General features: G+C 45.8%; 1 protein-coding gene across 2 annotated transcripts in view; it reads left to right on the top strand.

Moving 5' to 3' along the window:
• The window catches only part of GPR107 (G protein-coupled receptor 107), a 33235-nt gene extending 29643 nt beyond the window's left edge, over window positions 1-3592 (top strand). For both annotated transcript variants that reach the window (XM_009093428.4, XM_050980917.1), the window contains exon 18: window positions 2091-3592. In XM_009093428.4, the coding sequence (XP_009091676.2) occupies window positions 2091-2187 (97 nt within the window). In that variant the 3' untranslated portion in view covers window positions 2188-3592. The remainder of the gene's footprint in view (window positions 1-2090) is intronic.
• The last annotated feature ends 10021 nt before the right edge of the window (window positions 3593-13613 follow it).

Below are 13613 nucleotides of genomic sequence, written 5' to 3'. Positions count from 1 at the left end.
TGAGGGGGGACACACTAAATGGCCTCTCTGGTAGCAAAGGATGTGATTTGATCTGCCTGCACTTTCAGTGTGTACCTATCCCATAAACATGGGAAGTGGATCATTCCCTCCTGGCTGGAACCTTGCATTACTTCTGTCACCACCTTGGTGTGCAGGGGCTCTCTGGTGGCATTAGAGTGCAGTGCTGGAATCTAGGCTGTGTGCCAGGTGGGATCTTCCCAGCTGTGAGTCAAGTGTTGGGACTGCTTTGGAGTCATGCATGTGTGAAACACCTCTTTATATATCCCAGTGTCTCTGCTGCTGCATTGCTGTGTGAGGTGCTCATTTCTGCTTTGCAGTTCATGGCAATCTTCAGCTCCTCCCTGAGGAATGGATACTTAGCTCCTCATTCTGTAATTATGAAGTTGATTATTTCTGAAGAGTAAACTTGGTAGCTGTCTTGCTGCATCCTCTTATACTTTTCAGACTATTACTTTGATTTGCCAGAATCTTTCTGCATTCTAGTCTTGTTCTCCAGTATGTAACTCTTAGTGTCTTGTGCAGATTTAATAAGCAACTTCTCTATTCCATTACCCAGGCAATTACTGAAAATACTCAGTAGAAGTGAACCCAGGACAGGCCTCTCTGGAACCACATTCAATGTTCTCTTACATTTTTGACAGGAAACCATTAAGTAAATCTCAATGCATACTTTTCCAATTAGTTATCCATCTACTTTGGTTTTGTCTAGCTTGTGTTTCTCCAGATTTTTTCCTATCTGACTGTGGGAAACCTTTGGCAACAGGGAGAACTGAAAAGATCTGCCTGCCTCTGTACTGATCAGTTTGATCTCTTCTAGGAAATGTTTATTGTTTAGTAATTCCATTTCTCTCCTTTAAGCAACCTGCTTACTTTTCTCTGTCCTTGCCTTTTTTTTTACTTTAGTAGGGAAAGAAGTTATTTGATCTGTACTCTTGTGACCTTTTCCTATTAAGTCCAAGCTCATCTAGGCCCATTCTAAAGTGAGAACCAGTGATGATCCCAGTATGGCCACTGCTGGAATGTCACTGAACACAGCAGGCTGAGTAAATTATTTTTACAGTACATGAACAGAAGCTGGGACCTAACATGGAACTAAGGGAAGAGGAGTGTTATCTGAAGGTGACTTCTCCTCTTGGGGTGATGCTGTGAAGGTGTTGCTAGCAGCTCTGATCAAATAAAGCACTCTGACATGGTAAACAGCAGGTGAAAGTGCTCACAGACCAGGGGCAGCTTTGAACAGGGCAGGTCTGTGTGTGTATTGCCTTGGGAATGCATTGAGCTATTGGCACTCTTACCTTCAGCATCCAAAATAACCTTTGTAGCATGTTTGAGGGGAAAAAATACCTGTATGGAATGAGAATCACACAGTACAAAAGAATAAAGGAAATGTGTTGTGCATCCAAATTGCCTGTTTGGTGTAGCAGCAGAGAAAAGCTGCTGAGCTGAAGAGCTGTTGGAGAGCCAAGGCAGTTCCAAGAGGAATGGTGCTGTTCTGCCTGGATAAACAGTTCAGCCTGCCTCATATTGAGGGGTATTGTGAGGCTTTGGAGTTCAATGGTCAGATTGCCATGGCAAATCCAGACTTGGATGGTATAAAAGGATAACTTCTTTCTGTTAAGAGGAGCTGGTGTGCATTAAGCTAATAAGGTTCATCTGGGGCACTGTCCACTGTGTATTTGTGTAATGTGTTGTACCTATTAAGTCACAGAAGTAAGGGGTGGTCAGCTGCATAGTAAATGGGGTTTTTAAGTGAACTGCTCAGATTTAGCAAATAAACATCTGGTTTAACTGTTTTATCACCCCTGTTACCTTTTTGGAAGTATGAGCCAATATTATTTGCTGCTTTAGTTTAGTATATAGATGGGAAGGGCTTTGAGGTGCTCAAGGGCACTGCCTGTGCTTCCAGCTCCCATCTGTGCTGTGTCAGGGTGGTAGAAGAGATCAAACATGGGAACTGCTCAGTGTGGGTAAAGAGAAGTGAGAAGTGTTGTTTGATGGGTGTGAGCTGTTTCTGAAATGGATCTTACAGTTCAAGGTCTGATGTCTGATGCTTCTCCCTTCTCTTCTAGGGTGACAACTTCAGGAGTAATGGAGGGCATGAAGAAAGTCAAGAAAGTGGTGAATGGTTCAGCAGAGCCTCAGGGCGAATGGGAAAGCACAGCATGATGGACTGGACTAAGGCAGCACTTTCAGAGAAACTTTTTTAATTTATTAATATTACTCTCAGTGGAAAGGGAGCAACTTGCACTCCCCACCACTGAAACTGCAGAGTGGGGTGTGTCTAGGGAGAGCAAAGCAGAGCAGAAATATCACTATTCCTTTGATCGTAAGAAAATGGGATCTCCTGGTACCTGCAAGGAGCGTGAAGCTTTCCTAGGGATTTTGGGTAGCTTTTTTTCCCCCCTTTCTGGATCGGTTCTTTATTCTGAATTGTTGTGTTCCTCAGAATGTGTAATACTAATGTGAAGAGGGATCTTCAGTGTGTATGTAAAGAATATATTTTATATAATGCTCATATATATGCACACACACACACTTGCTTTATAACATGAATGCTGGGACTTGCAAAGCCTGTCAGAAGGTGGGAAAAGAAGATAAAGACATGTAAGTATTTTTTTTCTTTTTATAAACTCTCCTTTTGGCTTGGATGGAACATTGCAAAACAAATGGATGGGAACAACTGCAGATATTTGACAGACTGAAGGGTATTGGATCAGATGACTTCTGCCACTGCTCATGCAAGTGTGAAAGGTGATAAGTATCTTCTTGTCTTATCCCTGCAGGTGTCCACCTGAATGTGTCAGGTTTTCAGATGTGTTGCTATACAGGAAATGAGTGACTGTTCTCCATTAAAGCACTAAGCCCATAGTGCAATAATATTTGTGTACATTGTCCACTGTCCATGAAGTTGCTCTTGGCTCACCCCCACCTGACAAGAAGTACACAAGAGGTGTAAGACTGATGCTTGCTTTTTAGGGGTCTGCCTAAATGTTTACCTTCAAGCTGTGACCCAGAGCACATTGGTTTGCTTCATAAAATATTTTCAAGGTATTTCGAAAGTCACTCCTTTCTGGCACAGTATAAACAGTACCAGACTCTCCAGTGGAAATCTGTCTAGCCATTTTACTGCAGCATAAATCTCTGGTTCACTGTTACTCTGAGTTACTGAGCCTTGTATGGCTGCTTGTACCTCTCTGGCTATGTAGGATTAATGACATTGCTGTTTGAGGTGAGCTGAACTGATCAAGGTAGTATTGCCACCAAAAACTGTAACTCCCAGTCATATTTTTTTTTTTTTTTGGTCAGGAGAGGAGAAGATTATGACCAGAACCTTGATGCAGGTGAATATGGAATCCTTGACTGTTAGCTGCAGACTTACAGTGGAGTCTTTACAGACACATTCCAAAATGCCACATGTGTTTTGTCTGTAGTCCCTGGAGTTGTCAGTAGGGCAGTTGGTGTCCAGAGCTGTAGTAGTGAAAATGGATGCTCATTTGGGGGAGGGTGGAAGTGGCTCACTGGTGGAATGAGGATTAGCTTTAACAAAAATAAATCAGCTATAAGTCACTGACCCACTGAAGCCTTAATATTCATGCAGAGACATTGACATGTGGTGCTGTGGAGCCAAGTGCTTCTGCCAGGGTGTCAGGGAGAGGCATCAGCAGAGCTCTGGATGTGCCAGCATTGCTTACAGACTTGTTCAGGAATAGGTTTTTTGGAGGGACTACATTTCTGGGCACACCTGAGGAGAGGACTGTTAGCCTAAAGTTTCTTTTATTCTTCAAGCTGAGAAGGAGGATTTCCTCCAGAATCTTGAACCACTTCCTCACTCCTGAGCAGGGATTGTAGAGCTGAGCTCTTGAACCACTTCCTCACTCCTGAGCTTGGTGAGCTGTCTGTAGCAAGCCTTGCTGTTTGAGGAGCAGCATCCCTTTCCCCCCATTGCCACTTCTTTTCCCAGGTGTTGGTTCTATGCACCATGGAGGTGGTAGAAACAAATCTACCTGCTTGGATACCTGGAACTGCTTTCTCTTCACATCAAGCACAAGAAGAAGAGCATTTGTGTCTGGCTGCAGAATCCTCTTCTGTTTTCCTCCTCAGCTGTAACTTCACAGTAATCACAGCAGTGGTGGTTCTACTTTGCTGTCATTGCCTTGCAGTTTTAGTGAGAAGAGATCCTGTACCACTGGAAAGGCTGTTTGGTCACCTATAGGCCTTTAGGCCTCCTGGAGGAAGAAATCTGCATATTTAGCCTGAAGTGTGAGAAATTGGACCATAAATACAGGCAGTTCCAGCTCTTACATTGAAATGCAATACCTGGAAAACTCATCCTCTGCAGTTACTCTGTCCCTTGTCACTCCGTGCATCCAGAGGGCTGCTCAAACAGGCTGTAAAGCTTGTTTAGAGCCCACTGAATACTGGAAGTGTGTTGGCACTGAGGTATGTAAGGGATAAGGATGTGCTGTCAGGAACAAAGTGCATCTGGACAATGCTATTCTAGAGTCTGTTAATCCTTTTGTGAATGAGATGTGAAATTGTCAGAGGTGTGGCATTTCACCCAGAACCACGAGGGCTGAGCTGCTTCCAAACAGCTGCCTATTCCATACCTCAGCATCAGTGGAGGTGATAATTTGGCAAGTGCTGTTACCTTAGTCTCAGGTTTCTTTTTTTTTTTTTTTTAATATGCACGTTTTTTGCTAAAGTTGCAAATGGTGTAGGTTTATCTGCCAAGTCCCTGGCTCACCAGTCAAAGGCCAAAAAAATGGGTCATTTCTTTTTGTCTTGGCATGGAAGGCCACAGCAGTATTCTGGAAGTTCATTTTTTTACAAGAGCTTTTTCCAAGTTCAGCCCTGAGCTTCAGCAGTCAGCTCCACAACCAGCTTCTGCTGGTGTTTTACACAGGATGCCAAGCAGCAGGAAATGGTCAGACCTGAGCATTAGGATGTAAAATCAGTCATGGACAAGTCAAAACCCAAAAGATTCTTATTGTGGCCATTTCCAAAATGAATTTTCTCAGGTGCAGTTCCTTGGATCAGGACAGAAAGTCTGTCTTGATGGATATGATGGATGGGCTGGCAGCTGGGAAGTTGGAGAGTGGAGGGATGGCTGCAGTTGTGCTTCTCTCCAGCACAGCAAGTGCTGCACTGCAAAACATCAAAGACAGGACTACTCCCTCCCCTCCTTCCCAGGCAAACCCACGGCTGCATGACTGGCATTGCATGACTCCAGGGCCAGTGAAGTGTGCAGCAGCTCAGAGCTCCCCAGGCAGGATAATCAGTGCTTGCTTTTCACGTGCTTATCTGGTAGGAAGCTCTGACTCTCACAGGGGGGAAGAGAGGAGCAGTTGTGGATTACAAATCGTTTAGGAATGTGCAGCTTTTCTTCCCTCTCGCTGCTTTTACTGAAGTGAGGAGCTGGAGCAATCACCGGCAGTACCCAGCAGAGAGTGACAGGAGTCCTGGAACAGCAGGTCTGCTGCAATGGGAATAAATGGTTTGAAAGCTTTCCCATATGCTGCTGCAGCCCAGCACTCGGTCCCCTCTGCAGACAAAAATGAGATTGGTTCAGTCTTCACTTGCAATGCAGGTTATGCCCCAATAAATCCCTGTGGATGCTGACATGCACATGGCACTGCTGCTCTCCTTCCTCCCATAGCTGCTCAGCAGGCTGTCTTCCAGAGGAAGCCTCCTTGCAGTGCAACTGCCAGCCTCTTGCATTCTTCGGGCTGGAAAATGTTTTCCTTGATGTTTCAAGAGCCATGCTAAAAGAAAGCAAGACGTAATGGGGTCATGTGGAACAGAGCTGCTGCCTGCTCAGAGTGGAGCACTTGGAGTTGAAGAACACATGCTGTCCTATTAAGATGCTGTTTCATGTTGTCGTGTTGTGATGTGTGCAGTGCATTGTTCAGTGTTTCCCCCCAGCTCAGTGCCCCATTCCTGGATTTCCATGCTGGCATGCCCTGGGAGAGCATGTTGTAAAAATTTGCTGCATTGCAGCATTTTGTCTGGAGCTGGTAGTGTGGAAGATGTATTTTTTCTAAGCTGAGTGGACTCTCTTTGGCATGAGTGTGCATCCCCCATGTGTCCTTGAGCACTGTAGCATTCCTTCTGGCCCTGAAAGGCCATGTCCATTGTGCACATCTGGTGCAAGTCCTGTAGAAGATTTTTAGTGTTATGTCTTTTTTCTTTTCTGTGTGTTCCTCTTAGAGAAAAGCAGTTGAGCCACTGACAATCAAATTGATGAGAAGGGAGGGGATTTTGTTGTTTGTTTGAAAACTGCCCAATTTGAAGCAAATACTGGGTATTGTAGGCTCTATTGAGCTCTGAGAACTGGAGTTTTCTGGCTATCAAGGAGAGGGAAGGAAATCTTTCTCCCTTCAGCCTAGTTCATTTGTCTCCTTCAATTTGACCTGTCATGCTAGCTAACAGATTGCTGTCACTTTAAAGAAGATGTTTTATAGCTCCTGTGTTATGATCTCTGCTTCATTCATAGAGCACATCCCCATTTTTCACCTGTGTACAAAGAGAGGAGCTGTGGTCTGCAGGAGTGGGAGGTGCAGTGAGGTTTGAGGGATTCACACTGAAACTGTGACCTTGTGTGTAGTGTCAGTAGCCTCAATGTTTCATGAAAGCTGAGCTGGTGCTGCCCAGAGACACTTGACCAATGTTTCTTTGTGTTCCCTGGGGCTGATATGCTGTAAAACGTTGTTCTAAATTGAATTAATTTGGCTTCTTTTTTGTAGCTGCTGGATACAATACTTTTGGGCTGATTAATCACTTTTCCTTAGCAATACTGGGAAGCTGTACATTTTCCCTTTGTAGTGTCTTGCCTGGATAGAGCAGTGATGCAGTAAGAACTGCACATGGTCTGTGCTCCCAAGTGGCTGCAACAGGATGTAGGAAAATATCAATACCCAGGTGTTGAGTGGTGTAGGAAGAAAGTGGCTGAGAAAAGAGTCACTTCTTTTAGGCTGACTGGCTCAAGAACCCATTTATGTTTTGACTGCAGCAGTCCTCTAGAAAGGACAATTCTAAATAAATATTTCCCTGTGGGATTTCACTCAGTGTTCTGCTCTCTGTGTACTAAAGTAGAGTCCAACCTCCACATCATCAGAAGCACTTCATCCTGCAGCCAGTGGAGCTGGTACCTGCTCTGTTAAAACAGAGTATGGGTCTAAATAGCTTCCCTTGCCCTTTAGGAACTATTAATAATTAATTCTAGATCCTCTTGTGTCATTAAGCAGCTTTAGGGCACCTTGTACAATGTAGCTTTGAATTCATTCAGTAAATGACCTCCAGAAGAACAAAAAGAGACTTTTCTCTGTACAGCAAGGTCCAGTTCTTGGGGTTTTGGTGACCTGTAAATATCTTATTCCTCAATTCCTGTTCAGATGTAAAAATGATTTTTTTTCAGTATTTTTTTAAACTTTATTAAAAGAACAGCAAACAGTATTTGAAGAGAAGCAAGGTAGAGGCAAGTCAGTACAGTCTGTGTAACTTGGTTTCCCTGCTGTGATGCAAATGTGTAAAATAAAGATTGACCAGAAAGAAGTTTTTAATGCATCTCATTTTCTCCTTCTGAACTGCCAGCAGCCAAGCTGACCCATTGTTCCCAAAGTCTGCATTCCCCTCTGCTCAACTTCTGTTTCCAGCCATCAACATCTGCATCATGGATTCAGGGCCAAATCACAAAACTTGTGTGGAAAACTTCTTTTGAAGGGAAAAGCTTTTCCTGTCAGTGACCCAGTGAGGTTCACTGAGGTGCCTTTTCTTGAGCTCCAGGTACTGGAACTGTGCTTGTGTGTGCCCAGCTGCTTTTTTAATTTTGCAAGCTGAACTTAGGCAGTGTTTGTGGACTGAGTCTTGAACAAAAGTGTTTCTCCCAGCCCTGTGTCTCCTGCAGTCTGGGGCAGGCAGGAATTCAGGAGCATCTGGGCTTGTTGCTCCTCCCCAGCCCTGTGGTCTGTGTGTTCTCTGCTGTCAGCTTGCCAGGCAAGGGCAGACAAGGAGCTGATGCTCTGAATCTTGGTGTCCAGATACAAATTAAGGATAGAAGGTTACTTTTAAAGTAATATCTTTGGTGGATCTGGCCACACTATCTCAGAGGGGCAAGTCCTTGACTTATTTTAAGTTAGCCTGATGGTGATTTGGGACATCTGTAGTTGTGCTCTTCCTGAGGTGTTGGGATCTAACCTTGCATTTCAGTTCTGCAGACTGGTTGGGTTGGCAGGGATGAGGAGGGCACAGCATTCCTGTGAAGTGTTCTTCCTGATAATCCCCCATCCCTCAAAAGCATATGTCCTTCAGCACAAAATTCCAGTCTTCAAGATGTTTCTTTCAGTTCAGCTTGTGGTTCTCATCCTACCACTGAGGGATAATGCCAGAAATAGCCTCTCTTCTCTACCCTGCTCCTCCCAAGCAGCCACTTCTGCATTGCCTCAAGCCTTTGGGTGGGTGGTGTTTTACCAGGGAGCTAAATTATAAAAAGTACTTGGAATTTGGATTTCCTAAGACCTTACTGTAGGTTAGAACAAACTTTCCTGATGCAGGTGGTCCCTGGTTGTTACACTGGAGTGGCCTAAATCTCTTTAATGCAGGTTTCTCCAAACTGAACATCCTCTGCATATTCTGTCTGTTGTGTATTTGGCCTTAAAAGATTCCCCCTTGACATTCCCTGACAGCAGCTGAGGCTCACCCCCAGAGTTGCCTGCACTCAGCCAGTAAGGAAAGGTGAAGTGTTAAGGGTGGGGTGGGTAAGGTGGGACTAAATTGTGGGAACACTCACTTGAGAAGGAGACCAAATGAAATTATCAGTGGAAAAATTGTTTCCTGATCATTTTCTCCAAAGAGACACAAAGAAGAGCTCCCAGTATTTGAAGTCTATTGCAAGCAAAGGTCATCTGGCAGACTTACACAGGGAACAGAAGAAACAAAACCACAGCTAACAAAACTTTCCTCAGTGTTCTGTGTTTGGATGTAATTTTGTAGGTGTTTTCCTGCCCAGGGGAAGTAAATTGTTCTACCTGCACTAAGGTTTTTCTTCCAGTGTCTGACATTCCCAGCTGTCTGATCATTTGCAGCTCCTCATTGCAGTCCTGGCTGCCTGCTGTTGATGCTTTTGCTCGAGCAAGGTTATCTTCATGACTGCAAAGAGCTGCCTTCTCCTTAAATCTGCTTTTGCCTTCCTTTGCCTTCTGACTGACAGGCTCTAATGAGGGGAGAGTGTTGTGGTGCCCTGGATAGTGAGTGGTCAATAAAAACCAAATTGCTTTGTACAGCAGAGGTAATAACACAGCTTGTTATTGGCACAGCTGATCCTGATACTGGGGCCCTTGGTAAGGAGACAAAGGCTTTCTTCTGTCTTAAGTAGTAAAAAAGTGCATATCATCCATTTCTTTTCTCCCCTCTCATCCATGGAAAATGGTAATTGGGGGTGACTCTGCTTTGTTGTGGCTTTTCTCCCCTGTGGGATATTTTCTGTGGGGGGGGCTGAGACACAATACCTGAGATGGTTCTTGTATTCCTAAAAAAAAATAAACAGGCATGTGAGGTGAGGTTGTTACAGGAGTGGCAGGTGGAATAGGTGAGGGTTGAAATGGAAGAGGCAGCATGAAATTCCTTTTACTGCTCCCTCTTGGGATGATTGTGCTGAGCTTGGCAAGAGCATCCTTGATGAAAGGAGCAGTTAAAACATGGGTTACCTGTAAATGTAGCAATAAGTTTGGGGGGTTTAGTCCCTGAGGACATTGCTCTGGGGTGCAGATCTTCTATAGGCCTTCAGTCCTGAGTCATTTGGGTAAGGTGTCACAATATCCCCCAATATCCCATTGCCAGCTTCTCCCTGAAATTGCACCCACTGCTTACCTGCAGGTGTGGAAGAGTCCCTGTCAGTGCTCCAGCTGCTTCTTCCCTGAACTGCTCAGAATCTTTGTTCTGCAGGAGCTCTGTGAAGCTGGAAGGAGTCCTCCACCCAGCACAGCTGTGAAGGTATTGATCTGCCTCTCCTGGGAGAAGCCAAACTTGTTCATATTGGGCTAGATCTCATACCAGGAGGCAGTAGCCAAATTGGAGGGGCTACAAAGAACAGCTGCAGTGCCTGAAAGGAATTGGGCAATGGCAGAAGATTACAAGCATTAAAGCTGTAACCCTGACTGAGTGATGATTAAAGAAAGCCAAGAAGATGTAGCTCAGTACAAAATGGCTGCATGGGGGTAGCCCACAGAAATGGGTTTGGAATTAGTGTGGCTGAAGGCTGGGCTGTGGAGGAAAACAAGATGTTAGGAGAAGCCTTTTGCCAATGAGTTTGGCTGCAAACAATCTCCCTGGAGAAGTGGAGGCAGTTCTGTGTTGTTTTAGATAATCAACACTAGGCTGGACAAATCATTGCTAAATACACTGCAGGGAATGACCCCTTGTCAGCTGTGAGCTGGATGAAATGCCTGGCCCAGCCAATTTCCATTTGCTTATCTCAGTGGGAAATATATTGCATGCATAATTCCTGGTTTGGGGGGGGTCATTTTAGTTTTACTCTTAAACCTCAGAGAAGCCTTGAGTGAGCCTGGCTGCTCCATAGGAGGAACACATTGAAATGAAGCTGGTTGGTGTGTGCCCTAATCTGTATTCTGAGGCAGTCAGGGTTTTAACTGTTGCTGCAAAATCTGAGTGGAAATATCTGCTGGGATTTACCAAGCACACAATGCCTGAGTGTTGCCATGAATCAGAGCAGCCTTATGGGAGGCAACAATTCAAACTCCTAAACAGCAACAAAATTTGAGGAATAGGTACAGGTTGATCAGCTTGATTTTTTTGTGTGTGTGTTTGAACGTTTTTGGGGATTGTTGTGGTTTAGTTTGGTTTGGTTTTAACAATTGCAGGGTAGGATTTGGGTGGGCAGACATCACTGCTGACTGCTCAGTTTGCTTACAAAGCTTGCTCAAGAGACTTGTGTCTTGTGTTAAAACCAGAGCAGGTCAGCACCAGCTGCCCCAGCCTCCAGATGGCCTCAGCAGACAGAGCCTGGGCACTGAGGGGCTGACGAGCCAATGTAGGATTCATGAGTAATCAAGAGGCTGATTTCTGTCTGGTTTGGGGTGTGAAGCCTACCACCACACCATTCCCTGTGCCCTCTGCAGGCTCAGAGCTCAGCATGGAACAGACACTGAGCTGCCTTTGGAGCAAACATCTGGGCAGGATCACAGAAGAGCTGGAAGCCACGTGACTTCTCTTTATTTTGGAGGTTCTTATAAATATGTATATTTTCTAAAAGCTCTGTTCTGCTCCAAACCTCTTTCAAATTTAAGGACGCTTCTGTCACAGATGTGGGGTTTGTTATTAGAATCCCCTGCTGAAGCTTGGCAGCAGAGCTGGTGAGCAGTGCTCAAGTCACCTGCAGTGGGTGGAGAGCAATGTGGAGAACAGCTCCTCCATCCCCTTTTCCAGCCCTGAGGGTGCCACTGGATGCTGCCGGGATTGTTTGCTGCAAAATGCTCCTGCTGCCTCTGTGACTGTGATCTTATCTCCCCCAGACAAAGTGCACAGCACTCCTCGGTTGTCCTTACAAGGAGCCTTTTCTTTTCAGTCTGTCTGGAATCAAGCTCAAGGTGGCTAGGCTGAGCTCTGCAGGACGGGGGACGGCAGGAGCAGAACAAGGGTGATTTCCCACTTGCCAGCCGGGATTTGTGATGTGCCACGAAGGAAGATCGAAGGAAGATCCAGAAAACCTCCTCCTGCTTGGCTTTGTCTCAGCCCAGGGGTGCCTGCAAACTGCAGGCAACGGGAGAACAGCTGATGAGTTCACCACAGCCACCCTTCCCGGGTTCCTACATTAGCATGACAATTACAGCCCCAGAGGCTGCAAAGAGAATACAGGCTTTAAAAAATAAACTAGAATTTAACAGAGAAATTAATAGCGTAGCAAATTGTAACGCTGAGCGTGCCGGCTGCATGTCAGTCTCGAGCGACAGCTGTACGTGCAGCCCTGGCACAGTTTGATTTCCAGACCTTCCGCTGCATTTGGCCATCATTTCAATATCTGCACTTCCATTTCCTGGGGAAAGAGCCTGCAGGGCACCATTTCTGCTGCCACTTTCCCCAAAAACCTGGAGTGTTGTGTGTCTGTTGCCTTTCTCTGCAGCCGTGTGATGTATTGGCATTAAAATGCTGTGCCACAGAAATTAATTAATGGCAGAGATAGCCATTAGAGCTGATGAGTCCGAGTCTTGGAGTGTTTTGGGTTATAAATCTTGATTTTTGAGGGCTTTCTTATTTAGTCATATATAGGTCAGCTATCAAAGCTGTTGGTAAATGCCAGCACTGGGTGCTTGCTGTGACCTGCAGTGATACCAGGGGCGAAGCAAGAGCAGCTCATTCGCATCTTGTCAAGCACAAAACAGCTTCAGGAACACCCTGGTTGGTGAGCTGGAAGCTGTGGAGTCCCGTGAAACGCTGCTCACAGCCTTGAGACCATCCGTATGTGAACTGGTTGTAATCCGAGATGCGGGTGATGCCTGGGAAGCCGAGGGTGTCCCCAGGACGAGCTGATGCATTCCTGTGCTTGTGGTTGTTGCACCAGGATGTTGAACTCACTCTAATGGCATTTTTTTGTTCAAACCCTCTGGAAAAGCAGCTATTTTGGTGGCTCTCTGTGCCAGCAGTGACCATGGCTTGTCTGGGGGAGCAGCCAGCACTGATGCCAATAATTCCTTTGGCTCTTTTTCTGACTGAGTCAGATCACTCAAGTGTTAACCTTAAAATAGCAACTATTTTTGTAGTTGATATAATTAATCTCCTTTGTGTGTATGTTCCTTCCCTATTCCAGGCTCTGATGCTTCACTACTCCCCTGCTGACCCACTCCTGCTTTGGCACAAGAAAACTCTGAGCAAAGCTTGGCTTTTCCACAAAAAAAGCACGAACTACAGGCTTGTGTGTGCTCTGCTCCGTGAGTTCACTGCCGGGCTGGTGTCTCCAGTCACAGATTCCTTGCCCATGTTGTCTGTTGGTTTTGGAGCATCTTCTCAATCCGTTTTTGGGTGGGTGGATGTGGAAGGGGGATGTTCACAAGCTGCCAGGTCTGGGGGTGACACTGGCCACAAAGACAACTGTGATGGATGGGTGGGTGGATGTGTGGGTTTCGTGATGCTGCAGGAAAAATCGGTTTGGAGAAGCCTGAACGGACCCTGTGAGGTGCCTCGTCCAGCCCTGGGAAGGGGAGGAGCGAGGAAGGGGATGGGATGGGCTAACCAGAGTCCATCCCCTGCCTCTCTTCTCCCTTTCCTGGGGCAGCTCCTGCATCAAAGCGCATCTAAGAGTGCAAGCATGCCATGATGGATACTACCCCATGCCCAACGTCCCACCCCACAAACAGCTCCAGCCGTGCCAAGGTGGGGTTCAGTGGGTGCTGTGCTCAGGCTGTGTGACACCAGTGATATTTTAGGTCTGAGCACATCAGTGAGGAGGATGAAGGGGGAAAGAAAAGACCATCTGTGATGAAGCACAGAGTGAACACACGAGATCAGGACAGTCTGCACCTCGCTGCTTGCATGCAGTGCTATTCCCACGAGGCAGCTGCAATCCTGGCAATTAAATCAGGAAG

Source organism: Serinus canaria, chromosome 17 (assembly GCF_022539315.1).
Source record: "Serinus canaria isolate serCan28SL12 chromosome 17, serCan2020, whole genome shotgun sequence".
Taxonomy (NCBI): Eukaryota; Metazoa; Chordata; class Aves; order Passeriformes; family Fringillidae; genus Serinus; species Serinus canaria.
The sequence above is the reverse complement of the archived record's forward strand: the minus strand, read 5'-3'. Positions and strand labels throughout refer to the sequence as shown.